Below are 27,534 nucleotides of genomic sequence, written 5' to 3'. Positions count from 1 at the left end.
ACCCAAGCACGTGGCAGACAGGGGCCCCAAAAGGAAGACCCCCATATGGTCTGTCATTTCAGGTACTGCAAAATCAACACATTTACATCGTTTTGGGGGGGTCAAAAGTAGAAAAAAGTGGGTTCACCCCAGAAAACCATATATTTTCGGAAAGTACACATTCCCATGAATCTAAATTGGGTATGCATGTGTTTGTACTCCAAAGTACCAAGCCGCAAATCATTCCTAAATTTGGTGATTTTGGTGATACTTCCAAAAATCACCTCAAAATTTCTACCCTGCAGCATCGTATTACCCACATACTTTTAGGTATCAAGCAAAATCACCCCAAATATGAAAGCCTAGGGTCCTCTGAACAGTTTGATGCCCAATATGTATAGGTGTACCCAAGCATGTGGCATACAGGGGCCCCAAAAGGAAGACCCCCATATGGTCTGTCATTTCAGGTACAGCAAAAGCAACACATTTACATCGTTTTGGGGGGGTCAAAAGTAGAAAAAAGCAAGTTCACCCCAGCAAACCATATATTTTTGGAAAGTACACATTCCCACGAATCTAAATTGGGTATGCATGTCTTTTTACGCCAAAGTACAAAGCTGCAAACCATTCCTAAATTTGGTGATTTTGGTGATATTTCCAAAAATCACCTCAAAATTTCTACTCTGCAGCATCGTATTACCCACATACTTTTAGGTATCAAGAGATATCACCCCAAATATGAAAGCCTAGGGTCCTCTGAACAGTTTGATGCCCAATATGTATAGGTGTACCCAAGCACGTGGCATACAGGGGCCCCAAAAGGAAGGCCCCCATATGGTCTGTCATTTCAGGTACTGCAAAATCAACACATTTACATCGTTTTGGGGGGGTCAAAAGTAGGAAAAAGTGGGTTCACCCCAGATAACCATATATTTTCGGAAAGTACACATTCCCATGAATCTAAATTGGGTATGCATGTGTTTGTACTCCAAAGTACCAAGCCACAAATCATTCCTAAATTTGGTGATTTTGGTGATACTTCCAAAAATCACCTCAAAATTTCTACCCTGCAGCATCGTATTACCCACATACTTTTAGGTATCAAGAGATATCACCCCAAATATGAAAGCCTAGGGTCCTCTGAACAGTTTGATGCCCAATATGTATAGGTGTACCCAAGCACGTGGCATACAGGGGCCCCAAAAGGAAGGCCCCCATATGGTCTGTCATTTCAGGTACTGCAAAATCAACACATTTACATCGTTTTGGGGGGGTCAAAAGTAGAAAAAAGCAAGTTCACCCCAGAAAACCATATATTTTTGGAAAGTACACATTCCCACGAATCTAAATTGGGTATGCATGTCTTTCTACGCCAAAGTACAAAGCTGCAAACCATTCCTAAATTTGGTGATTTTGGTGATATTTCCAAAAATCACCTCAAAATTTCTACCCTGCAGCATCGTATTACCCACATACTTTTAGGTATCAAGAGATATCACCCCAAATATGAAAGCCTAGGGTCCTCTGAACAGTTTGATGCCCAATATGTATAGGTGTACCCAAGCACGTGGCATACAGGGGCCCCAAAAGGAAGGCCCCCATATGGTCTGTCATTTCAGGTACTGCAAAATCAACACATTTACATCGTTTTGGGGGGGTCAAAAGTAGGAAAAAGTGGGTTCACCCCAGATAACCATATATTTTCGGAAAGTACACATTCCCATGAATCTAAATTGGGTATGCATGTGTTTGTACTCCAAAGTACCAAGCCACAAATCATTCCTAAATTTGGAGATTTTGGTGATACTTCCAAAAATCACCTCAAAATTTCTACCCTGCAGCATCGTATTACCCACATACTTTTAGGTATCAAGAGATATCACCCCAAATATGAAAGCCTAGGGTCCTCTGAACAGTTTGATGCCCAATATGTATAGGTGTACCCAAGCACGTGGCAGACAGGGGCCCCAAAAGGAAGACCCCCATTTGGTCTGTCATTTCAGATACTGCAAAATCAACACATTTACATTGTTTGGGGGGGGGACAAAGGTAGAAAAAAGTAAGTTCACCCCAGAAAACCATATATTTTCGTAAAGTACACATTCCCCTGAATCCAATTTGGGTATGCATGTCTTTCTACTCCAAAGTACCAAGCCACAAACCATTCCTAAATGTGGTGATTTTGGTGACATTTCCAAAAATCACCTCAAAATTTCCACCCTGCAGCATCGTATTACCCACATACTTTTAGGTATCAAGACAAATCACCCCAAATATGAAAGCCTAGGGTCCTCTGAACAGTTTTATGCCAAACATGTATAGGTGTACCCAAACACGTGACATATAGGGGCCCTAAAATGAAGACCCCCCCCCATATGGTCTGTCATTTCAGGTACTGCAAAATCAACACATTTACCTTGTTTTGGGGGGGGGCAAAAGTAGAAAAAAGTAAGTTCACCCAAGAAAACCATATATTTTCGGAAAGTACACATTCCCACGAATCTAAATTGGGTATGCATGTCTTTGTACTCCAAAGTACAATGCCGCAAATCATTCCTAAATTTGGGGATTTTGGTGACATTTCCAAAAATCACCTCAAAATTTCCAACCTGCAGCATCATATTTCCCACATACTTTTAGGTATCAAGATAAATCACCCCAAATATGAAAGCCTAGGGTCCTCTGAACAGTTTGATGCCCAATATGTATAGGTGTACCCAAGCACGTGGCATATAGGGGCCCCAAAAGGAAGACCCCCATATGGTCTGTCAATTCAGATACTGCAAAATCAACACATTTACATCGTTTTGGGGGGGGCAAAGGCAGAAAAAAGTAATTTCAACCCAGAAAACCATATATTTTCGGAAAGTACACATTCCGACGAATCTAAATTGGGTATGGATGTCTTTGTACTCCAAAGTACCAAGCCGCAAACCATTCCTAAATTTGATGATTTTGGCGACATTTCCAAAAATCACCTCAAAATTTCTACCCTGCAGCATCGTATAAGCCACATACTTTTAGGTATCAAGAGATATCACCCCAAATATGAAAGCCTAGGGTCCTCTGAACAGTTTGATGCCCAATATGTATAGGTGTACCCAAGCACGTGGCATATAGGGCCCCAAAAGGAAGACCCCCATATGGTCTGTCATTTCAGGTACTGCAAAATCAACACATTTACATAGTTTTGGGGGGGGGCAAAGGTAGAAAAAAGTATGTTCGCCCCAGAAAACCATATATTTTTGGAAATTACACATTCCCGCGAATCCAAATTGGGTATGCATGTCTTTGTACTCCAAAGTACCAAGTCGCAAGCCTTTCCTAAATTTGGCGATAAAAGCAACGGTTTTTACATTTCTGAAAATCGCCTAAAAATATTGCAATTGGCCGCATTTATCTCACCCAACTTCTTACATACAATTGTAAAACACCATAAATACTGATGCCAAGGGTCTACTGAACAGTTTTATGCCCAATATGCATTGATATACCAAGGCAGCTGGCATGTGCGGACCCCAAATGTAAATAGTGAATATGAGTTTTCTCTGCTGCCGATTCGCCTTCTGTAAACATAGACCATTGACTTCATATTATGTGCCTCAAGACCCTCCTAACAGCAAAGACCCCCCAAAACCATATGTTTTTGGAAAGTACACATTCTGACGAAAACAACCAAGATAAAGACGTCTTTCTACAGCAAAGTACCAAACTGCAAAACTTTTATAAACATAGAGATTTTTACATTTCTGAAAATCGCCTAAAAATGTTGAAGTATGCCACATTTATCTCACACAATGTTTTACGTACAAAGAAAAATCACCCCAAATATGGACATCAGAGGTCTACTGAATAGTTTGATGCCCAATATGTATAGATTTACCAAAGTATATGGTGTGTACGGCCGCAAATGAAAAATGTGCATATGAATTTTCACACTGGCCAACTAAGCTGCTGAAAAGAGAACCCCAACTGTGCGTTATGTGCCGTAAGACCCCCAAACTGTAAAAAGACCCCAGAAAACCATATATTTTTGGAAAGCATATATTCTGACGGATCAATCTAAGTAAAATAATATACCAAAGCACCAAACAGCAAAACTATACTAAAGATACATAAGGAACAATAATCCAGGGATAAAATTGCAATAAAACCACAAAAATTGTGCAAATCAATGAAATAACAAAATAACTGCACCGACAGCATAATTAGTGGCCGAAATCGATTATCCAATAGTCACGCTGCTGAAATAAACAGTTTTTATGGGTAAAAAAAACACAAATTGGTGAAATGAAAAAGTAAAAAAAATAAAATGTGTATACATGTGTGTACACTTCCAAGAATTGTGTGACAGTGTATAAGTGTGTATAAGTGTGTATATAAGTCCATATAAGTGTATATAAATGCATATAAGTGCATATAAGTGGAAAATGAAAAATTAAAAAAAACGTTTTTTTTTTTTTTTTTTTTTTTACTACTAAAATATGTGTGTATGTGTGTATAAGGTAGGTAGGTGTATGCAAGTGTGTAAAATAAAGGGCACTTACCGTTTTTGGCTGATCTAAGAGCTGGAGAAGAGAGATCTGCAGAGTTACAGCAAGCAGGAAGTGTGTGGGCGTCGCTGGAACACGAGGTGAGCAGGAGGAAGCAGAGCAGCAAGGCAGACACGCGATTTGCTGTGTCTGCCTCTTTTAGGTCGGCCCTGCGACAATCCAGTCGCAGGACCGACATGACAGCCCCCCAGCCTCGTTGCCCAGGGGGCTGTCAATGCTGCTAAACCTCTGCAGAGGCGGCTAAAGCCGCTGATGCAGAGTACAGCATGTAAAACTGCAAGCACGTACAATGTACGTGCTTGGCAGTTAAAGCCCTTGCCTGCCAGAACGTACGGTGTACGTGCTTGGCAGGCAAAGGGTTAAGGGACTGGCCACACGGGCAAGATTTGGGGACATTAGTCGCCAGGCGACATCTAATCTTCTTCACGGCGACTAATTTCCCCAATCTGCCTTCCCCTGCCTTCTACCGGCTAAAATGTAAATTGCCTGGGGGCAGGCACTCGGAGCGCCTCACGAGGAAACTTCTGTCGACTTCAGAAAACGAAGCGTTCAGTGTGCCTGCCTCCAGGCGACTTACATTTTAGCCAGGGGAAGACAGATCGGGGAGATTAGTCGAGACGAAGAAGAGATTTGTCACCAGGCCTGTGTGGCCAGACCCTAAGAGTGAAGTGGGATTTTTAAAAGAGTATTTATCAACGGGTGAAGGTTCATCCTTTGATAAATACTCCTTTCAAAATCCCATAGAAATGAATGGAGAGTGGCGGAATTTCACTCTAGAGGACTGTGGCGATCTCTAACTTCACTCTTTGATGAATATACCACATTGTAGAACTGTATTTTTCCTGAATAACCAACTCTGACACAAAGCAGCATGTAAAGAGACTGATTGCTCAGAGAGGTATTATTGAACAGTAATTTGATTTTAAAAATGTACAGATGCATTAACTGCCTTTTTCCTGCTTGATTTTATTTTTTTTATTTATTTATTTAGGGATGGGGTGCAGAATATCATCGCCAGGATGTCACAAGCACCCCCTGCTGGATTGAGATTCACCTGCACGGCCCCCTTCAATGGCTGGATAAAGTACTAACTCAGATGGGCTCACCCCATAATCCCATCTCCTCGGTCTCTTAATGGATTAGGATGTTCCTGCCTCTGGATTCATTGGAGCCATGCATGTACTTGAAGGAGTCAGACACTTACTGGCAAATGGGACATTGGTAGTTTTTTTTTTTTTTTTTAAAGTCTTGGGGGAGCGATAAGCCCCTCATCTACTTGATGTTTGTGACCAACTCTTACAAGAGGAGCTCTATAGAGCCAATGCCCTGCTCTTCTGCTGTTGCCTAATTTAATATGGCTCCCTAAGCAGCAGCCGATATTAATTTTCTAATCCAGTTTAGCATTGTGATATAATCAATGCTGTGTAAAAAAAAAAAAAAAAAAAAAAAAAAAAAAGTCGAGCACAAGTACCTGCAAGCTGTGTATACTAGACACAATGTAGTGAGAGACGCACACAGGTCAATCTAAGCCTTCATAATAAACCGCAAGTTTTTTCTTTTTCTCCTGAGTGGGAAAGATGGGAAATTAGACAAGTCGTTTGTGACTGCATCTCTTTTCTGGGTGATTCATCTGCAGTAAAACAAGTGTTAGTTGTTCTACATGGGAGACGACTGTCCTTTTGTAATGTGTATTGGCCTTACTGCCCTCAGGTTATTAGGGATTGCTCCTTCCTCCATGTTTGTATGGTGTGTGTTTTTGTTTTGTTCTTGTTTTTCCTTCCTCTCCCAATGGAATGTTCTCTGCTCAAGGGTATCCAACGTGTGTCCCTTCAGCCTCTGGCTGACAGTACAGTCCTTTTATAGTTTAACTGCTGGAGGGCCCCTGTTTGGGCTGAAATAGATTTTTGGAACTTGAGCAAGTATATGTAAGCACAGGTTAATGGATATTTGTGTGGTTGGCTGTACATTTCCTTCATTCTCCTCCCCCAAAACACAGATATATTCTATTTTTCTTTTTTTTTTTTTTTTTTTTTTTTTTTTATAAATAACTTTAATTCAGTCAGTTCCTTGCTACATCAGTAGGTATGCTGTATGAATTAAGCAGAAGAGCAAAGTCTTTGTACTGCTGCCCAACCAGCCTTGGCTTCCTGCATATTTTTCATATTAGATAGTATAAAATAAATGCTTCATTGTTAACCCTTGATATGCTGGAGGGGCTTGCGGTGTTGAGTGACGCTCCCCCTGCTTTGTAAAAATACTGCAGTTTAATTGTAACCCTTAAAGACTTCCAGTCGTGGTCCTTTTCAGAGGCGGCAGGGAGACCAGTGCTCCTCTTCTGTAGCTCTGATGAGCCTGAACAAAACCTCTGCTGAGCTTTCCAATTTTATTTAATTAGTCTTCAAAACGCCAGGTTCATGAAATGCAAACTTTTTTTTTTTTTTTTTTTAATACTGTTACTTTTTGTATGATTGTTTTTGTTTTTTCTTTTTAGTCTTTTATATTCACAGTTAAGCTGCAGTACTTCTCGGAAGTACTTTTATTCCAAATCTAGTGGAATCCTCTCCACTAGAAGTTTCAATAAACTGTCGTTATTGCTTACCTACATGAGCTGGTGTGTTAATAGCACATTTATTTGATTCACAGATCACTCATTTAATCTGGAAGACTAGCAGCATATTTTGCGGTTTTAAGAGCCGACTGTTCTCATTGTAAAAAAAAAAAAAAACGCACTCACAGGACTTGATTTAGTGCAAACAAAGTGTTAGAGCCGAAACGTCGGAATAAAACCACTTAGTTTGCACTAAATCAAGTCCTGTGAGTGCGGTTTTTTGTTGTTATTCGTATTATATAACCAGCACCCAGGCAATTGGCCAAATTTTTTAAGTGAGTGCTCCAGCTTGCTTGTGTTATAGATATGAAATCTGGAGAGCGGCAGAAGAGGAAGGAACACACGCACACGCACACGCACACACACACACACACACCTCTTCTCCCGCTCTCCAGATTTCAAATGTGAGTTCACTGAACCCAGCAGCAGAAAAACTCTTGCCCTGTAAGACTGCAAAACTATTCAAGCACTCTTATATTCATCTTCCAGTCTCTCTTTCAAACTACTGCCTTGTTGCTAGGGTAAATAAGACCATAGCAACTACAGAGCTGCTGAGCAAAAAGCTAAATAACTAATAAAAATTGTCTAATTACAAAAGTTTCTGAAAAATATCAATGTCTACATCATACTAAAAGTTAATTTAAAGGTGAACAACCCCTTTCAGAGTGCACATTATGACTGATTAAAAAAAAAAGTTGGATCAGCCAATCAACAGATCAGATACAGTTGCTTGGCTACTCAGTAAAGGTGGCCATACACTCAAAGATCCGTTCGTTTGGCCATGTCCTGGTCGCCCAACGGCTGGGTTTCTCCCCAATATGCCCACCTTGAGGTGATCAATCTGGGGCTGATCCAATCATGGGCCCTGTGACTGAGGAATGCTGGGAATGCAGGTAGTGGGTGCAATGACAGTATCAACAAACTGATGTGGTCCTCAGCCTGACAATTTTTAGGGCAGAGAAACACACACTGCTATTTCGGGAGATTAGTCGACCACTGACAAATCGCATCTCCGGGCGACTAATCTCCCCAAACTGCCTTCCGATGGCTAGAATGTAAATCGCTGATGGGATGACACTTCGTTTTCTGAAGTCCCCCGAAGATGCCTCACAAGGAGACTTCGGAATACGAAGCGCTCAGAGTGCCATCCCGCCTTCAATTTCCATTCTAGCCAGTGGGAGGCAGTTCAGGGAGATTAGTCACCCCGAAGAAGAGGCGATTTATCACCGGGCGACTAAATCTCCCCAAATCTGAGCGTGTCTGCCCTTTAACCTGCATCAATATCTGGCCTGATTTTCAGCAAGATGTATGTCAGGGAAGCCTGTTGGAGGGCCCCATGCACTGGCCAATAAGCTGCCGACTTGGTTAAGAGGAACCATTCCATGAAGAGAACAAGAAACCGTCATTGGAGCAAAACCTAAACATGAAATAGTAAGAAAAATTGTCCAGATAACGGGTCTTTCCGTATTTTGGATCCTCACACCTTGAGTCTACTAGAAAATCATGTAAACATTAAATAAACCCAATAGGCTGGTTTTGCTTCCAATAAGGATTCATTATATTTTAGTTGGGATCAAGTACAAGCTACTGTTTTATTATTACAGAGAAAAAGGAAATCATTTACAAATAAAAAACTTGAATTATTTGTTTATAATTGAGTTTATGGGAGACAATCTTTCCGTAATAAGGAACTTTCTGGATAACGGGTTTCCGGATAAGGATCCCATACACCAGTATTAATAGACTAAACTGAAATACCCACCCAGGTACAGAAAGAACAGGTTTTGTAGTCATTTCTTTGTAAATTTTAGGCCACTGTTATTCTTAAAAGCAAATTATCAGACGGTGAATGAATTTACACATCGTGTTGCACCTGCAATGGTTAGGTCCTTATTTCTTGCATCTGTATTTTTATTTGCAAAAGCCTTTTTCTGTAGAATAGAAGGAGTTAAACTAGATTTCCTGGTCCCAGTAAAACGAAACTCTATCCCTTTCCTAAATCAATAAACTGCTTTATCCTGCCCACCAATTGTATGCATTAAAGACTACGGAGTAGCACCACAGGAACCAGTATCATTATACACGATGTGCCATTACATGTCTAGTAAGGGAAAATATGACCTCTTTTTCCAGTAAATAGCTGTCATTCTGTGTTGCAAAATAGCCTGTTTCTCTTTATGTGAAACACGGTTGCCCCCTTGCATCTGACATGTGAACTCCTACTATAAGAAGCAGACATAACTGCTACAGTGGTGCCTTTAGTCAGACTTGAAAAGGCTCTGTAAGAATAATCGTGTATAATATGATGGTATGCATCTTAGCAACAGCATGGAGCTCATTAAAGAAGACGTTATTCCTTCAGACAAGTACCTTATAGGTAAGAAGAGATTCTGCGCATATCCTGGTTGCTAAAATGCTCTGCTAGTGACACCGAGATTGTGACTACACGTAGAAGTCTCATAGCCCCCGAGATTTACTTGGAAATTGCAGGCATACAAAACATACAGAGTTCAGAATAATAGAAGTGTGTTTATATAGTTAAATTGGGTTGAAAAAAGACAAAGTCCATCAAGTTCAACCCCTCCAAATGAAAACACAGCATCCATACACACACCCCTCCCTACTTTCACATAAATTCTATATACCCATACCTATACTAACTATAGAGTTTAGTATCACAATAGCCTTTGATATTATGTCTGTCCAAAAAATCATCCAAGCCATTCTTAAAGGCATTAACTGAATCAGCCATCACAACATCACGGTGAACATGAATAAAGCTCAAAACCCTAATGCAAGTATGGAACCTATTATCCAGTATGCTTGGGGCTTTCTGGATAACGGATCATTCAGTAATTTGGGGCTTCGTACCTTTAATCTACTAGAAAATCATTAAAACCTTAAATAAACCGAATAGGCTGGTTTTGCCTTCAATAAGGATTAATTACATCTTAGTTTGACTGTGGAAGTGAAGTCACGCACACGGCGCGCTGAAGTCTATTCCACTGAACGCGTCGCATGATGTCAGCGTGCACGACGTAGGGACGTGTTTAGGTCCGACGCCGCCCTAGGCATCGGACCTAAAATACAGCCCTGCCAAGATGCAGAACTTGTAGGACTGCTGGGAAAATTCATCTTCACTGCACTGAGCAGATTCAGTGACTTTGTTTCCTTTATATGTGTAGGATACCTTTCATGTTTAGTTCAACTCTTCTTAGAATAGAAGAGTGGATATTTTGTTTGCTCTATGCCCAAAAGGGTGTGCGCCTTCCTTCACCTCCAGACTTACACGCTTCATCCTCATCCCACAGGACAGGCAGCATAAGCGCTAATTGGAATTTATTTTATTTTTTTAAATACCGAATACAAATAATAGTGTAAAAAGATTAGGGCCAGATTATAATAGAATGATTTGCACAGACTCTGCTGTATCCAAGCAGGTTTGAGTATGTAGTAGGGAAAGGATTCCCTAACTCCTCCCTAGGTGGGGCTTGGGGTAGTAGTAGAAAGTGCTTCAGTTAAGGTGGCCATACACAATCTTGTTTGACGAGGTTTCCAAAAAAGCAGATCTTTTCCCCAATATGCCCACCAATGGCGGTCAATATGACAAGCAGATCATTCAGCCCTTGGGTCAAACAATAATGGGAATAGACGCCAACGGCATGAGGACCTCATTTACTAGCCACTGCGGTCCTCGATCAGGCAGGAAAATCAAATTTGTCTGATCAAGATCTGGCTGAATTTTGGCCAGATATTAGCCAGGGGGGCCACACACACCCAACTTGGGGTTTGGGGTGAAACCTTTTTTTTTCTGTCCTGCACATTTTTCTGAATGACAATATTAATATAATCAATATTTGCTATTATATATAACGTTGCTATGGCCCTGAGCAAAGTGTCTCTTGAACTGAAAAAGTCTTTACGATCACTGCTTCAGGGGAATCACTGTCCAGTATAATGACCTAATAATTATAGTGAAGAAATAGAAATAGCAACAGTATATACTGTAAACTGAAGCTGGTGCAGCTAGAAGACATAAAAGTCAGAAATCTCTCCCTTTGAATGAAATTTCCATCTGTCTTTATATTTCTTGTCCGATCTACATGGTTAGATGGGGCTTAAATGTTAGAATATTTCTTTAAAATATTGCTCAAAATGTAACAGTAGAGTGTGTCACTGTGGTGAACACATTTAAGAACACAAGGCTGGCAATAAACAGCTCTATCATTAGTCACAAACCGACTTCCCTTCTTCTATTTCCATGTCGCACGCAGGAGGTAGAGCTTTGTAAGCTACAGATGTTGCCTCGCTAACAGTGTACTAGTGTTTTCCGGCATCATGCACACAGCCTTCCAAGAACAGATGTTGCTTTATGAACACTCGATTTAAGTAGCACAACACAATTCACTGTTGTTATGTTTTTGGGATGTGGGAGGGGGTGGTTGGAGTTGATACTTCTTTAGAAAGATGTCATGAAACAGCTGTCGTGCCTCTCCAAAGATCTGGTGCTGGTCCAACTGTGCAATGAGCATCTGGGCTAAGACTGCTTTGTAAAGGAGTGAGATACAAGTGTACACAGCCTAGTTAAATGCACATTAATAAGTATCACTATGTGCCAAACACCCTTATTACATAAGGCTGCTAAAAGGGCTACAGAGTGATGGCCAAGAAGCTTTACAAATGTTCAGTACAGCTGCAGGATCATAACTTCAACATTGTTTAAAGGAGTCCTTTTCAAATCAAACACAAACCCCAAATTCTTTTTATATCATAACATCCATACCTGTTATAAAATGTATTTAACAGTCTCAGCTGTCAATCATATATTGTCTGCCCTGCCTCTATGCCTCAGGGATATAAGTGGGCCAGGCAATTACTTTCACTTTCCATTCTGCACTTCCTAAATGTTACTGTAACTCTCATATCCCCTTCTCCCTCTTCACTATCTAATTGTATAGCCAATGATGGGCATCAGGTTTCCTTATTCCTCATTCTGGCATGATGCAAAGCTTTGCTTTCCTTTATTTACATTAATCTTGTCAGTTAACAGAATAAAGGAAACCATATTAACATGTCAGACTAGTGAAAATAAACATCAAATGATGTCTTTGAACAAAAATACTTAATAAAATATATTAATACAAAATAGGAATAAAAATAAAGTATAAATACAAACATCCTCTCCATCAATCCGATAAAACAAATAAGTATAGCCTAAGTGGAAAACAACGCTTTCCTTAAAGGAAAACTATACCCCCCAAACAATGTAGGTCTCTATAAAAAGATATTGCATAAAACAGCTCATATGTAAAATCCTGCTTCATGTAAATAAACCATTTTTATAATAATATACTTTTCTAGTAGTATGTGCCATTGGGTAATCATAAATAGAAAATTGCCATTTTAAAAAATAAGGGCCGCCCCCTGGGATCGTAGGATTCACTGTACTCACAAACATACCAACAAACTATACATGTTAGGTCACATGAGCCAATTAACAGACAGAGTTGTGTCTTTTGCTTCAACACTTCTTCCTGTTACAGTTAGAGTTGTAGTATTTCTGGTCAGGTGATCTCTGAGACAGCACACAGACCATCACGAAATGGTGGTTCAAGGCAAGAGATGTAAAAGGGCAATATTTACTTAAATATATATTCCAGTTTGGTAAGATTCTTTAATAAGCCACTTAATATGATATGAACTATCTGTTGCTTAAGTGTTTATTTTGGGGGTATAGTTTTCCTTTAATAACAATGTTCACAAAATGGCTGCTTGCTGTGATTGTTTTAATCCAAGCCCCAAGGGAACAAGATTTATATAATTTATATAGTGTAAGTAAAGTTTATTTTGCTTGATTTATCCAAAAGAAAAGAATTTGGAATTTTTTCTTAGGATGGCATGTCCCCTTTCAGCCCCCTAAAAATAAACTTTATGCCTTTATATTTTTTTATGCATGGATATTATGCTATGCTTAGTATATTTTTGTGATCAGGCCACTTGTGTATTTAAAGGTCTGGTTTTCCTTCTATACTGTGCAGATTAAAAAACAACAAAAACTGCACCATTCAAGGAAAAAAATGTGTTCTTTTAAAATGTAGCCAAAGAATAGACATAGTATATTGTCTATGTCTATTCTTTGGCAAGATTTTGCAGATCACTTTATGGATATTTCATAAATTAACACAAATAAGGTTTATATCAATCCTTTATTAGTAAATCTTATGCAGACACACCTTAAAATACCTACAGAAAATATTCAGCATATAAGCAGTGTGCATAATGGCCCTCCCCCCCCAGTGAATATATTATATTGCTATATAAATGTAATGTATAAAGGCTGACTGGATGTGTAACATAATAGCCAGAACACTACTTCCTGCTTTGCAGCTATCTTGGTTTCCACTGATTGGTTACCAGACAGTAACCAATCAGAGACTTGAGGGGGGGGGGAGCATATGGGTCATAACTGTTTTATTTTTAAGTCTGACCTGCACGCTAAGGATCAATTGCAAATTCAATGAACAGTTGTGTCCCATGTGGTCCCTCTTAAAGTCACTGACTAACAGAGTTAGAGAGCTGAAAAGCAGGAAGTAGTATTCTGGCTATTATGTTAAACATCCAGTCACTCCAGCCTTTATACATTACATTTAAGCCTAACTATATTAGATACATTTGCACAACCTATTTCCCTAGTTTTTATTTTTATGTTCTTTAAAGAGTCAAATTAATGTTTTAATGTAATTTAAAAAATGTTTTCAATTTTTGCATTAGCAAAACTCTGCAGTACACTGCACTTACCCATTCATGTCTATGCAACATCATACAGAACACTGCAGCGCCAGATCAGTATCTCAGGACTGTCTCTGCACAATGGTTCACAATCACTAACCAAAACACCGCTCCACCTCACCGTTCCAAGCATCGAAAGGATACTAAAACCCCTTTTTAATGTTCTGGCATTATCCTCCCAAATGCTGTTCCGTTCTCCACTCTATTGTTTTCCTGCCTGAAATTCTTATTTTAATCTAAACTCCTGCAGGACACTGCATAATCCTGAATCTGTGCCCCAGCAAGATGTGCAGCTCACATAAGGGTGTTCATTTACTGTATTTGGGTCCTTAATATTTAGTTAAAGATCTGTAGTTCTGATACATTATGAGAGTGTATGTAGCTCTAGGTGTGTAAATTCTACATTTTCCCCCATATGTAATAAAAGGCACTAAGTTTGCCCAGGAGCGGTAACCTATAGTAACCAATACAATGTTTGCTCTTAAAAAGTTGACCAGAAAATTCTACCTACTGATTGGTTGCTATGGGTAATTGCTCCTGGGCAAGCTTAGAGCATTCTATTACATAACCCGATATCTTCTATATATTGTTTTTCTCAAATGCTCAATTTTTGAGTTTTCCGGTGACACAAATATTTGGAAATTCGGTGCTTTGGGAGTGGAAGAGAAACTAAGTCCTGTTGGAGTGGGATGCTAATTTGGGACTGAAGTTCTTTATGGTTGATTAATCCCACAAATGACACTGTATAAGTGACTCAGGACCACACTACTGCCTGAGACTAACAGCGCACTGGTGCCACAAGCAGCATGGTTAAAGTGAAAGAGGTAGCAGCAAACATGCTGCCCACTAGATGCCCTCGTATGAATGTAATCAAGTTCAAACTCAAATTCATTGACCAATGCAGAAAAACCAATGTGCCTCCCACTTCCTGTGTGACTGTCATGACTCCATTACGGAGCCTGGTTCCATGAGAGGCAACTCGAAAGTGTCAGTTCTTGTCCCTGAATAAGGGTAATGGCAGAGGGCAGTTCTGCATGGGTTATTGATATAAGATCTATATAATATATAATCGTCAAAATGTATTCCAGGGGGTAGTAATGCTTCTACATTAACATGTCATTCATTATGAAATTGGAAGGGTTGAGAGCAAGCTTTTTCCTTTCTGTATAAAGATTGGCTCATATGAATAATATTAAAAGTAAGCAAGAAGATAGAACTAGTGCTCCTCCCAAACCCTCACAACACTCCATACATGAATAAAAGCTACTTGTTAGATATCTAAAGTTCCCACAGGCATGGCCACGAAAGTGCACTCACATGCAGCTTAGCAGAGGGGAGGACACGGGAGGGAGAAGAGATAGGGTTGCAACCTGTCCGGTTTGACCCGGACAGCCCGGTATTTTGAAGGCAGCCCTTCAAAAAAAAAAAAAAACCGGGCTGTCTGGGTCAAAACCGGACAGGTGGCAACCCTACACAGGACTCTTGTCATTTATGTGTGAATGGAATATACAATCTGTTGGTGTCACTTCCAGATGAGCACAAAGTACAAGTGCAGTGGTGTATAAAGGTGGTCATACACAGAGACATCGCCAAAGGAGCAAATCTCTCCCGATATACCCACGTGGGCGATATCGGACTCATCCATCCAATAAATATTCCCATTCCAGGTTGCCCTAAACTCTTTCCCTACTTTTTTTGTGCAGCTAGCTGTTTTGCATGTTTCACAGTTCCTACAATAAGTGAACCCTGACTTCTTCTTAAAGAAGAAGGAAAGCTACGGAGGCATTTAATTGCCAATAGTGCAAGCTAGAATGCTCTATTTATTATGCAGAATGTTCTACCATACCTGAGTAAAAAGCTCTAGAGTCTCTCTGTTTGTTTAGGATAGCAGCTGCCATATTAGCTAGTGTGACATTGTCACTTCCTGAGTCTCTCCCTGCTCACTCATATCTATGGGCTCACAGACCTTATTTGGCATCCCCAGGAACTTTTTCTTGCTTGTGTTGCTCCCCAACTCTTTTTACATTTGAATGTGGCTCTCGAGTATAAAAGGTTGGGGACCCCTGTTATAGAGTAACCAATTATTATTTTTTCAATTGGCCTTCATTATTTTTTTTTTTTCGATTTTGAATTATATGCCTTCTTCTTCAGATTTTTCAAATGGCTCACTGACCCCATTTAAAAAAACAAATGCTCTGTATGGCAACAAATCTGCTAATGCTACTTCTTACTACTCATCTTTCTATTCCTAAAACATGAAAACAGTTGCAAATCCTCTCAGAATATCACTCTTTACATCATACTAAATGCTAACTCAAAGGTGAAGACCCCTTTAATGGGTAGGGTCAGGGCTGGATTTATTTTTATGTAATCATGTCCCCTCGCAAGCGCCTTTTTTCCAGAGAAAACAACCCCAACCTTGACAGTCTATCCTGATAATTTAAGTCTTCCGTCCCTCTAACCAATTTAGTTGCACTTAGTCTCTGCACTCTCTCCAGCTCATTTATATCCCTCTTAAGGACTGGAGTCCAAAACTGCACTGCATACTCCAGATGAGGCCTCACCAGGGACCTATAAAGAGGCATAATTATGTTTTCATCCCTTAAGTTAATGCCCTTTTTTATGCAAGACAGAAATGTATTTGCTTTAGTAGCCACAGAATGACACTGCCCAGAATTAGACAACTTGTAATCTGTTAGTAAGTGTTAGAAGCCACCTGCTGGCCTGGAAGTGATATGGGCTTCTTTCCTTGAGTTCATGGAATTACAGTACCACTACAAAACACTTTTGCTAGTTGTGAATTTCACCCTCAAAATCATTCCTGTGAATGTTCCAGGGGCGGAACTACCGGGGGAGCAGGGGGTGCGAGCGGGCCAGGGCCTGCACCCCCTCAGGGCCCCCGGCAGTCCGCGCGCCGCTTTGCGGCGCATATTCCCTGGCCAGTTCCGGGTGTACGGAGGGGGCGGGGGCCCGGCTGCGCGTCCTGCGCCAGGGCCCGCCCCCCCTCTAGTTCCATTTCTGTAATGTTCTGCTGCACATTATCTGTGTGACAGTCCTTCACTCTGTTTTGTATCTGCTTAAATTACAGATTTCCATGTTTCTTGTGCATTATATCACATTTTCTTTCATGACAGCATCAGCACCTTTTGGCCCCGTCGGGCTGAATTTGTATTTGGTTTTCATGCTGTTCATGCATTTGTTCTTCTCAGAATTGCCTTTGGAGAATCCTTACATATTTTGTCAATATGTCAAGTTTGTATTGTTTCAGCTTCTTACTAATATTTGTCCCACAGCAAGTACCGGCCCAACAATATTATGTAGCACAGCTGATGTTACTGCCCCTTAAATGATAAAATTGCAGTGTCCACTGTGTGGGTAATGTCTAATATCTGTTCTATTTTCCCCAATACATTCCATGTATCCTTTGTGCAAGTAGAAGTGTTAGTGTTCCCAGTCAGCCAGCGAGTGGAGATCAGCTGTTTCTGCTCAGGATGGCGGCCATATGGGAGCAATCATCCATATTCCATGTGAACTGGGCTCCGTGGCTTGTAATTTACATTAATATTCACCTCTGTCTGCTTCCTGTGGAGCACAGGAAGTTTTATGTGGCATGTGGAGCTGGAGTTTTTAATCATCTTAACTTGTTGAAACAGTGAATAAATTAATATGCAAAGAAACTGTTGCTTGAGACATTTATCTGGAATATCTTAAATCACAGCATAAGTGGGTTTCTCACCTCCCTTCCTGTTCCAGTCACTAAAGAATTTCGGTATAGCTCAGACTGAAACCAGGTGGCTGTGCTAGAATACAGTATACTCTGCACAATGGGAGAAGGCCCATATTTACTCTGCACGGGCCAGATGAAGCACTTGAGTGACTTACAGCAAAATAATACTATATATAAATTATTTATAATTAGAGATTCTAAATAGCATGATACTTGCCAATGATCAGACAGGAGAAACCCTTGTTTTTTATCCGTTTGGTCTCTATGGCACTTGGGGGTTTTAGACCAAAACCTGTGGCATTCTATAGAACTAAAGCTGGTGCTGCCAAAATTTTAGAGAATGTAACAGTAGGGGATGCTTTGGTCAAGCACCCCAAATTTCTTTAGAGAACCCAGATTCAGTCTGAGAATCAACAAAGTAGTCCAAGCTCTGGCACCTTATTTCTAATTAAAACTGCATAAGCTACCCTATGGTTTCAATTTAAAGAAATGCATATATACGCTCTGTTTTACATTAGGCAGCACTCAATTCAAGAGAGGTGGGCAAGGACCACCTTTAAATTGACCTTCCCTCAGGTTATGCGCATCTCTGCCAGAACTGGAGAGGGTATCCAAAACCTCTGAAAAAAGATGCTGGAATTTCAGAGCAGTATGCTGACAAGTGGAGAACTGGTTGCCAAGCGCAGGAGCCAGCAACGGGTGTGTATGTGGAACCTGATACAAGAAAATGTGCTTCTGCATTTCAGGAACCACCCAACGGTTAAAGACCAGATCCCTGTATTAGAAGAAAGAGTGCGTACAGGAACTTTGTCACCAGGACTTGCTGCGGACATGCTACTAAAGGCTTTTTCAAAAAGCAGCTACTACATAGTAATCTGTGTATGTTTTATAAAATAATGAATGGAATGTACTGTATTCACTCCATGGCCAGTTATGGAACAATATGGTTTAATTGAATTAGAAAAAAATTCTTTAGATCCATGAATACCAAATCATTGTCACACGATCTGACAAAATGTCTGCGGGCCCTAGACCCAAAAAGAACAATCTTGCTTTCATCAGTCCACAACATATTGTGCCATTTCTCTTTAGGTCAGTCAAGATGTACTTTGGCAAATTGTAACCTCTTCAGCATGACTTTTTTCCAACAATGGGACTTCTTGCTTCTTGCTCATAGCTTGGCTTCACATAGGCGTCTTCTAATTGTAACAGTACTCACAGGGAACTTTGCATCTTGTTTGATCTCCTGGAGCTGATTATTGTCCTTTGCCATTTTGGCAAATACTGTGTACAGTCGTGTTCACAATAATAGCAGTGTGTTTAATAAAAAGTGTATAAAGCGCAAAATCCTTATATTAGCTTTTATTTCCATACACGCAAATGCATTGGGAACAATGCACATTCTATTCCAAAACATAAAGAAAAATTTATCAAATTTGTGTTATTCCTTTACAGAAAGTGAAGAAAAGAAAATATTCGTCTGTTCAAAAAAATAGCAGTGTCTGCATTCTTCTTTACAAACACTTTTAAATGAATGAACTAATGTTTGTATTGTATAACCACTGTAACATAGTAAACTAGGTTGATAAAAGACATGCGTCCATCAAGTTCAACCTTATATGTCTATATATAACTTGCGTAACTGCTAGTTGATCCAGAGAACTGCTGGCACCTATTACATTTCACAATTCTTCTGCATTTATTCGTTTTGCCTCAGAAACCGCATTTTTGATGTCACCCCACAAGTTTTCTGTTGGATTAAGGCTTGGGCCGGTCACTCCATAAACATCAATCTTGTTGGTCTGGAACCAAGATGCTCATTTACTGATATGTTTGGGGTTGTTGTCTTGTTAAAACACCAATTTCAAGGGCATTTCCTCTTCAGGCTAAAGCAACATGACCTCTTCGAGTATTTTGATGTATTGAAACTGATCCATGATCCCTGGTTTGTGATAAATAGTCCCAACACCATAGTATGAGAAACATCCCCTTGTGCCACCATGCTTCACTGTTTTCATAGTGTCCTGTGGTTTGAATTCAGTGTTTCGGGGTCATCTGACAAACTGTCTGCGGCCCCTAGACCCAAAAAGAACAATCTTGCTTTCATCAGTCCACAAAATATTGAGCCATTACTCTTTAGGCCAGTCAATGTGTTCTTTGGCAAATCGAAACCTCTTTGTCACGGTCGGCACCCAACACCAGAACAAACACCAGGCACCCTGGTCTCGGCTCGTGCTTCACCAGTAGTGTGACCGCCTTTGGGCCTCGGGAGGAGCCCTCGGCTTACTTGGATGCCACCTGGACTTAAACGAGAGGTGCAAGATGAGGGTTCTGGATAGGCAGAGGGGCACGACAGTAAAGCAAAGTCTTTGGACAGAAGATCGCAGTACAAGGCGTTAGACAAAAGAGTAGTCAGATCAGGCCGGGTCGAGGCAGGTAGAGAACAAACGTTATCAGACAGGCAAAGGTCAAACCAGGGAGTCAATCAGAGGGTTAATCAGAAGCGGTAGTCAATAATCAGGCAAGGGTCAGAATCCAGAAGTCAGAATAGTCAAATAGCCAGGCAGGGGTCAAAAACAGGAATCAAACCGGTTCAGAATATAGCACAAAGCTCAGAAGCACCAGGAACTAAATCCTATCACGGGCAAAGTCCCACAGCCCTAATGGGCTTTAAATAGTTTTTGAATTGCGCTCCCTTGCGCGCTGACGTCACAACGTCAGCGCGCCTGTGCCTTTAAGAAACCCCAGAGCGCGCCGCGCGCGCCCTAAGATGCCGGCGCCTGCGGCCTAACTGAAGCCGCTCGTCGAGGCGGGCGTCCCCGCTGAGGGGGCGACAGGCGTCCCTGTCGTCCCCCCCCTAGACCACCAGGTACGTTCGTTACACTCTTCAGCACACGTCTTTTTTTCAACAATGGGATTTTGCGGGGGCTTCTTACCGATAGCTTGGCTTCACATAGATGTCTTCTAATTGTAACAGTATCACAGGGAACTTTACATCTTCTGATATTCCTGTAGCTGATCATTTACTTTGCCATTTCGGATATTATTCTATCCAATCGAATTGTCATTTTTCAGTTTTTTTCTACATCTTTCAAGTTTTGCTTGCCATTTAAAAGCATTTGAGATCATTTGAGCAAATCAAAAATCATTTGAGTCAATTATTTGCCATGTAGAATTGATTGAATTGAACATTGATTGATGAGGTTAGTGATATCGGACTGCTATTATTCTGAACACAACTGTAAATAACCGCTAATAAATGGCTAGGCCATGTTCTTTGTTCAGTTAGCTCTTTATTTTTCTTCTAATAGAAACAGAATATCTGCCGGCAGGCCTGGATCACTGACTGACACTACTGTGCTGTCATCTTGAGCATGTTGATTAATCCTGGGCCTCAGATTGAGATGGAGCAAATCTCATATAACCTTTAGGGGTTCTCTCATACACTCCCACTTAATGGAGCCAATGAAATCATGCCTCACATTTTGCTGACATTGCTTGCTCATGTTCAATCCAGCAGCAGGGTAGGTATCAGTATCTGCCTGCCTTTATATAGTGGTGGCGGGTGGGTTCAGTTGGGCAGATTAGATGAAGACTATACATATATATTTATATATAAAGCTTTGCTGAATATAATAACTGCAGTACTAGTTTCTCATTCACAGCAACAGTACAGAAGGTAGGACGCCTGCATTTCACTTATATTCTCAGCCCTTAGTTTATGTGACTGTACGGAGATTGCAGTTTATATGACATCAGAAATATTCCCGTGCAAATGCTGCGCTTAGGAATGTATGGGGCGTCTGCAGGCCAGACAAATCTGTGGAATTTGTTTGTTTTATCATTAAAACTAAATACTGATTGATTGTTTCCAGAGGAGTACTTTTAAGAAAGCCTTGTGTAAGTGCATCCTGGTACCATATAATTATGCTGCACTCAGGCACCACTATCATTCTAGCACATTCCTAGTGAAAATTAAAGGGAAAATCGTAAAAAATGTTTTGTTGTCCTTGATAAATATGTGTAGCTGTTGTCCTTTAAGGTTGTTGAATTCTTTTAAACAGTTTATGGTTAGAGAAATATCAGATTAAATAAATTATATATATATATATATATATATATATATATATATATATATATATATATATATATATATATATATATATATATATATATATATATATATATAGGCAAGAGAGAAAAACCGCACCAACAGGTCTTTATACAAAAATAGAAAACCTTTTATTCAACGTTTCGGCTCAAACCGCTGGAGCCGTCTTTTTTTTTTTTTTTTTTTTTTTGTTCCTGAAGACGGCTCCAGCGGTTTGAGCCGAAACGTTGAATAAAAGGTTTTCTATTTTTGTATAAAGACCTGTTGGTGCGGTTTTTCTCTCTTGCCTATGACTATTGACACATGTAACCAGCACACAGGCATTGCTTTTTTCGGTTATCCGTGTGCACTGTACTCAAATTTGCTGTTATATATATATATATATATATATATATATATATATATATATATACTGAAAAGTTATGGTGACTATTGCTTGGATTATGATATCATGCATTGAATGTAAAACTACAGCCATATTCTCTAAGCAATCACCCTGCAGGATAAAGGTGGTTTTGATCTAATATATCAAAAACCAAAGATTGTTATTGTAGTTTATTACATCAGATTGTATAGAGGGGTAATTACTAATCAACAATATGTCCAAAGAAAGTAATAACCCCACACTATCTGAATATTTTATTATATCAAAATGTATTTAAAATATTAAATTATCATTAAAGTGCATAAATTAGTGAAAGTGCTTAGTGCTTCATCCACTGTGCAATTGTGTATAATCAATTAAATGCAAACACATAAACCAATTCATCTGTCAATAATTTGTACCAATTAAGAACTTATTTCAACCATCAACTCTAGTTAACAATTCATTAATTAAAGTGCCAGTGCTTACAGATAATACCAATTAATTTATGAATTCATTTTTAACTATCAATTTATTAAGGTGCCAGTATCAATAAATATCAATTATGTTAAAAAAGGTTTCAAAGTTTTCTTTAAAAAGATTTATCAAATATCTAGAAATTCATGAAATAAAAGATTGAAAATGAAAATAAAATAGAGGTGGCGTTGTCCCAAAATCTCCTAAATGAGGCTTGTTTCTAGGCCCTGGGACACTACTAAGGTTGCAACCTTTTTCAGAAAAAAATGCCGGCCTTCCTATATATTTAACTTTTTTCCCTATTAACAACATTGGGATCAACCATCATTTTTACCGGCCAGGTGGCAACACTAGACACTACACAGGGAGAAAGAAAGGACACTGGGGACTGCAGTCTCAAATATGAACTAATCTGTTGAAGAGCAATATCTAAAAAAACGCAAACCCCCAGTGCCTTAGAGTAAAAGAGATCCGGAGAATGAAGTGCTGCTTAGAAGTATTAACCCAAATCTTAGTGCAGCTATCTAGTGCCGCAATAATTACTGAAGGGTTTTAAAAATGATAATTTACCAGGTAATTGCACTCTATGATGCACTACAGAAAAGTCATTAACATGTACACATCCCTCTCAGATTTGCCATTCAAACTGAATTTGAATATAAGCATCAGATCGTTGTCTGCGGCCATTTTATTTCCCTTTGCAACTGAACACCTTATATCAATGCAGAGAGTGTTCTGGCTGTGTGGCTGAGGAGGCCATTGTGTTACCTTGTTACTAAGCAACGTCTGACAACAACAAGACACCAGAGAAGTTACAGTATTATTTAGTAAAGAGCAGTAGGGCGGGCAGTGCAGCTTGGAAAAAAGGGTTTGCCAGGGAGATGTGCTGAGCTCACGCTGCCTCTCAGAATGGCAAATTATTTTGTTTACCACCATGCAAATTTTCAGCAATTTGTCAGACAAGATTATCGTCCTCTGATTGTGAAGAACGACTATGAGGAGATTATAAACCAAGCAAGATCAGAGTGGAGCCAAGAAGTTAATAAGAAACTAACGAATGCCACCGTGTATGCAGGTGAATATGGCCAGAAACAACTGGACGGAACCACTCACTCAAAGATGAGGCCCAGCTCCCCAACCAGGAAGAACAATCCCCACCCCCCCACAGTAAGACATGTCCAACTCTCTGGGCACTAACTGTCTGGACTTCAGGGCACAACTAAGATACAATCATTAGTTGTTTTTGCTGCATAAATTGTTAGCTAAAAATTTATATTACAGTGGAACCCCAATGTAATTTCCGGAAAAATGTCAAATCCTGAAAAAAAAGATGCCACTTGCCTGTATGGGACAGTGAAACCAGGGTTCTGTTATGTTTTGGTAGCCAAGGATGAGTAGAGTATAACAGTGCTTTATTAGCAGAGTCATGCAGGCATTACACAACAGTAACTTTCACTTTTAAGCTACCAGGAAGTATGCACAGTATAAGTATGAGCACAGTGACATCTACAGGCCATTTGTATAAACACCACAGGTTCTACTGTATATTCTAAGGATATTTGTATAACATACAAGGCTACTACTCTTATTTTCTCATTTTATTTCAGTGGCAACTGGAATTTATTCTTATTTTTATTATTGTTATTATTATTAATAATAACAATTATGTATTAATAAAACAACATATTCCACAGGGCAGTAATACAGAAGGGTATATTCATCAAACATGCAGATTATATACAAATACTGACCCTGATCATTAGAGCTTACAGTCTAAGGGTAATGGCTCATGGCGTATTTTGTCTCCTGTCTGATTTCTCCTCAGGTTGAAGGCAATATTTTGAACAAAATATCCTTTAATTGACTATAAAGACTAGGTAATAATTGTTCAACAGTAACTAGTAATATTGCAATAGCACTGGCAGGGTGAGCATCATTAACATTATAATTTATTGGTTATTTTTTAGCATTATGTTACTTATTACTGTCAGTAAAAGTGTGGACTGTGCTACAAATGAAGGCATTTTTCTTTTCTAGCAGCCTTGAAGGTCAATCATGGTTTGACCCATATTCTGTTAGGGCAGAGAAGTTAGGTCTGACTGCCGAGCAAGGTTTCATGTGCTGTCTAAGTATTCAATATCCCTGCAAAGGGGAGGCCATGCAAGTAAAAGGGCCGTATCCTGGGATCCTATGATTCTTAGCGCAAACAAACCAAACAAACCATACATGTTAGGTCACATGAGCCAATTAATACATAAAGTTTTGTCCTTTGTGTCCCCACTTCTTCCTTTTAGGGCAGAGACACACGGGGAGATTTTAGTCACAACAAATTGTCTTCGCAAAGTGCTCCGAGTGCCATCCCGCCAGCAATTTAGATTCTAGCCGGCGGGAAGGCAGTTCGGGGAGATTATTCGCCTGAAGAAGAGGCGATTTGTCACTAGTCTCCCTGAATCTCCATTTGTGTCTCTGTCCTTACAGTTAGCGCTGCAGTATTTCAGGTCAGTGATCTCTGAGGCAGCACAGAGAATATCAGAGAATGGGGGATCAAGGGAAAACATGTAAAAGGACAATATTTACTGATATCTATATACTAATTTGTTAAGATTGTTTAATATGACACTTAAGGTCCCCATAGACGCAAAGATTTTTCTTTGCCGAACGAACAATTTTAGCAAAGTCCGACCAATTCGTCAAATTATCGTGAAGTTAGTGGGATTTGTACGATCGTACTTCTTACGTTTTTTCGTCCGACATTTGTCAGAAAATTGATCGGCCAGGTTAAAAAATCTTTATCGGTCCCAGTGCAATCTATCTATGTCTGCAGGGCCAAGCAGGCAACTACCCTTCAGTTTTGCTGGCAATATCGCCTGAAATGGTCTTTTTAGTTGATGGACACATCGTACAGTTAAACGATCATTTCGAGATAATTGTGGTCTCACGATAACGATTGGATCTTTTAAAAATCTTTACATCTATGGCCAGCTTAAGGGGGTTATTTATTATAGACAATTTTTTCTGGTCGGACTTTTAAAGGGGAAAAACACATTTTTTCTTGACCTGAATTTTTTGAGCGTTATTAAACTCAGATGGTGTTAAAAGTCAGAATGAAAAAAATACACCAACTCAGACCTGCCGAGTTCATGAAGACGTCAATGGCAGATGTCCCGTTGATATCCTGATCTGCGCTAGGTTTCTTTCAATAAACCAAAGATTTCATGGTTTTGGGAATCAAATCCAAAAAAGTCTGAGGTTTTGAGTGTCAAATCTGAAACAGCCACAGTTTTCCGCGACAAATTACGAAAAACTTGTAAGATTATGATTTTTTCACGATTTTATCAAGTTTTTTCCCCATTATCCTTCAACCCATTATCCAGAATGCTCTTAATTATGGAAAGGCTGTCTCTCATAGACTCCATTTTATCAAATAATCCAAATCTTTCAAAATGATTTCCTTTTCTCTATAATAATAAAATAATATACTTGTATAACAAGAAGAACAAGGGGGCCTGGGCTGTGAGGTCTGCTGTACTATTGTCAGTTTGCGCAGCCTCTTCTACACCACTGATCCTATACATGAAATACACCAACTGCAATGTTTTACTAGAAAAAATCTATTTTATTATTTAGGATCTTTATGATAACCAAGCTCCACAACCAGCCACTATAACTGAGAAAAGGACACTGGCCAAATCAGGTTATTTACATGCCATTTCCCTGCTATTTCCCTGCAACAGAGATGTTGCTTCTACTGTATGGCCTTATTTATCATGCTGTGTAAAAAGTGGTTGTTGCTCATATCAATCAATCAATCAGATTATTGCTTTCTAACTGTTTAAATCTAATGTCTGATTGGTTGCAATGATCAACATTGATAAGTGATAAATGTCGATATTCAAATTTTGGATTTTTCTTCAAATTCAAATCAAATTTGGACTATTCCCTAGTCGAAGTACAGAAAAAATAGCTTGAAATTAGAATTTTTTTTTCATTCAAATTTTTACTTCGACTCTTGATAAATCTGCCCCTAAGTGTAAATAGATAATCCCATACTGAAACACTGCAAGTACTGGTCCATCACTTTGGCTTGCAATGTATGAGGCACTGTGTCCACAAGCAATTTAGGATTTACTGTAATATACAATATATAATATAGGAACAGGTTCTGCTCACTAAATAAGGCTAGGGCCACATGACACAGATCTCATGATCACAAATCCCCTGCCCTTCTGCTTCTCTTCTGGTTTTTTATTACCTCCACTTGGGTGGAGGCAGACGCAGCGGAATTTGGTGCGAAACGCAAGATTTTAATTTCACTACAAAATCCGTTGCTCCTGCAGAGCAGCAGAAGATGAGAAGTGGGTGGCAGTGGGGCAGCGGATCCACCATCTTCTGAGAACCCATGTTGTGTGGCCCGAGCCTAAGTGTTACTGTGCAGTTATTAATTTTATAGATATCACAGGCAGATATGATCTTTGCTGCCAATCACAATAAAGAGGGGCCGTCCCAGTTAATCAGGGAGCAACAGCTAAGGTCTTGTGAAATATCCACTTTATACTGGAAGAAGCAACATTGCCCTAATAAATAGATATCAGGTGACCCAGTATATTTGTAGCCAAATCTGCTGCTTTTTCTTTCCATTCAGCACTTTCTCCAATATACGCTTCCCTCATAACCTTTGCTAATCAAAGTTTTCATTACTTTGCAGTTTAATTAGAGCCTGATTGCATTTGTACAAGGACAGTAATTATTCAACTGAGTTATTTTCTGAGCGGTGACTTTGCAGCAGAAAACAAATTATACACAAATTATCATATGTTTCATAATTATAAGTAGGCGGGCAACTTATACAGTATAATTAAAGAATAATGGTTCTGGACAAAGTGGAGATAATATTTATAAGCAATAAAAGGGTTGTGTCATAAGAGA

General features: G+C 39.6%; 1 protein-coding gene across 1 annotated transcript in view; it reads left to right on the top strand.

Moving 5' to 3' along the window:
- Positions 1–5,959, top strand: part of smad1.S (SMAD family member 1 S homeolog) — a gene marked incomplete at its 5' end in the record, with an annotated part of 53,767 nt that extends 47,808 nt beyond the window's left edge. The window contains 2 exon segments of the mRNA NM_001090886.1: positions 5,524–5,661; positions 5,664–5,959. Of these exon segments, the coding sequence (NP_001084355.1) occupies positions 5,524–5,661; positions 5,664–5,675 (150 nt within the window). The 3' untranslated portion in view covers positions 5,676–5,959.
- Positions 5,960–27,534: the final 21,575 nt, after the last annotated feature.

The sequence above is a fragment of the Xenopus laevis genome, chromosome 1S (genome assembly GCF_017654675.1).
Source record: "Xenopus laevis strain J_2021 chromosome 1S, Xenopus_laevis_v10.1, whole genome shotgun sequence".
NCBI lineage: Eukaryota > Metazoa > Chordata > Amphibia > Anura > Pipidae > Xenopus > Xenopus laevis.
The sequence above is the reverse complement of the archived record's forward strand: the minus strand, read 5'-3'. Positions and strand labels throughout refer to the sequence as shown.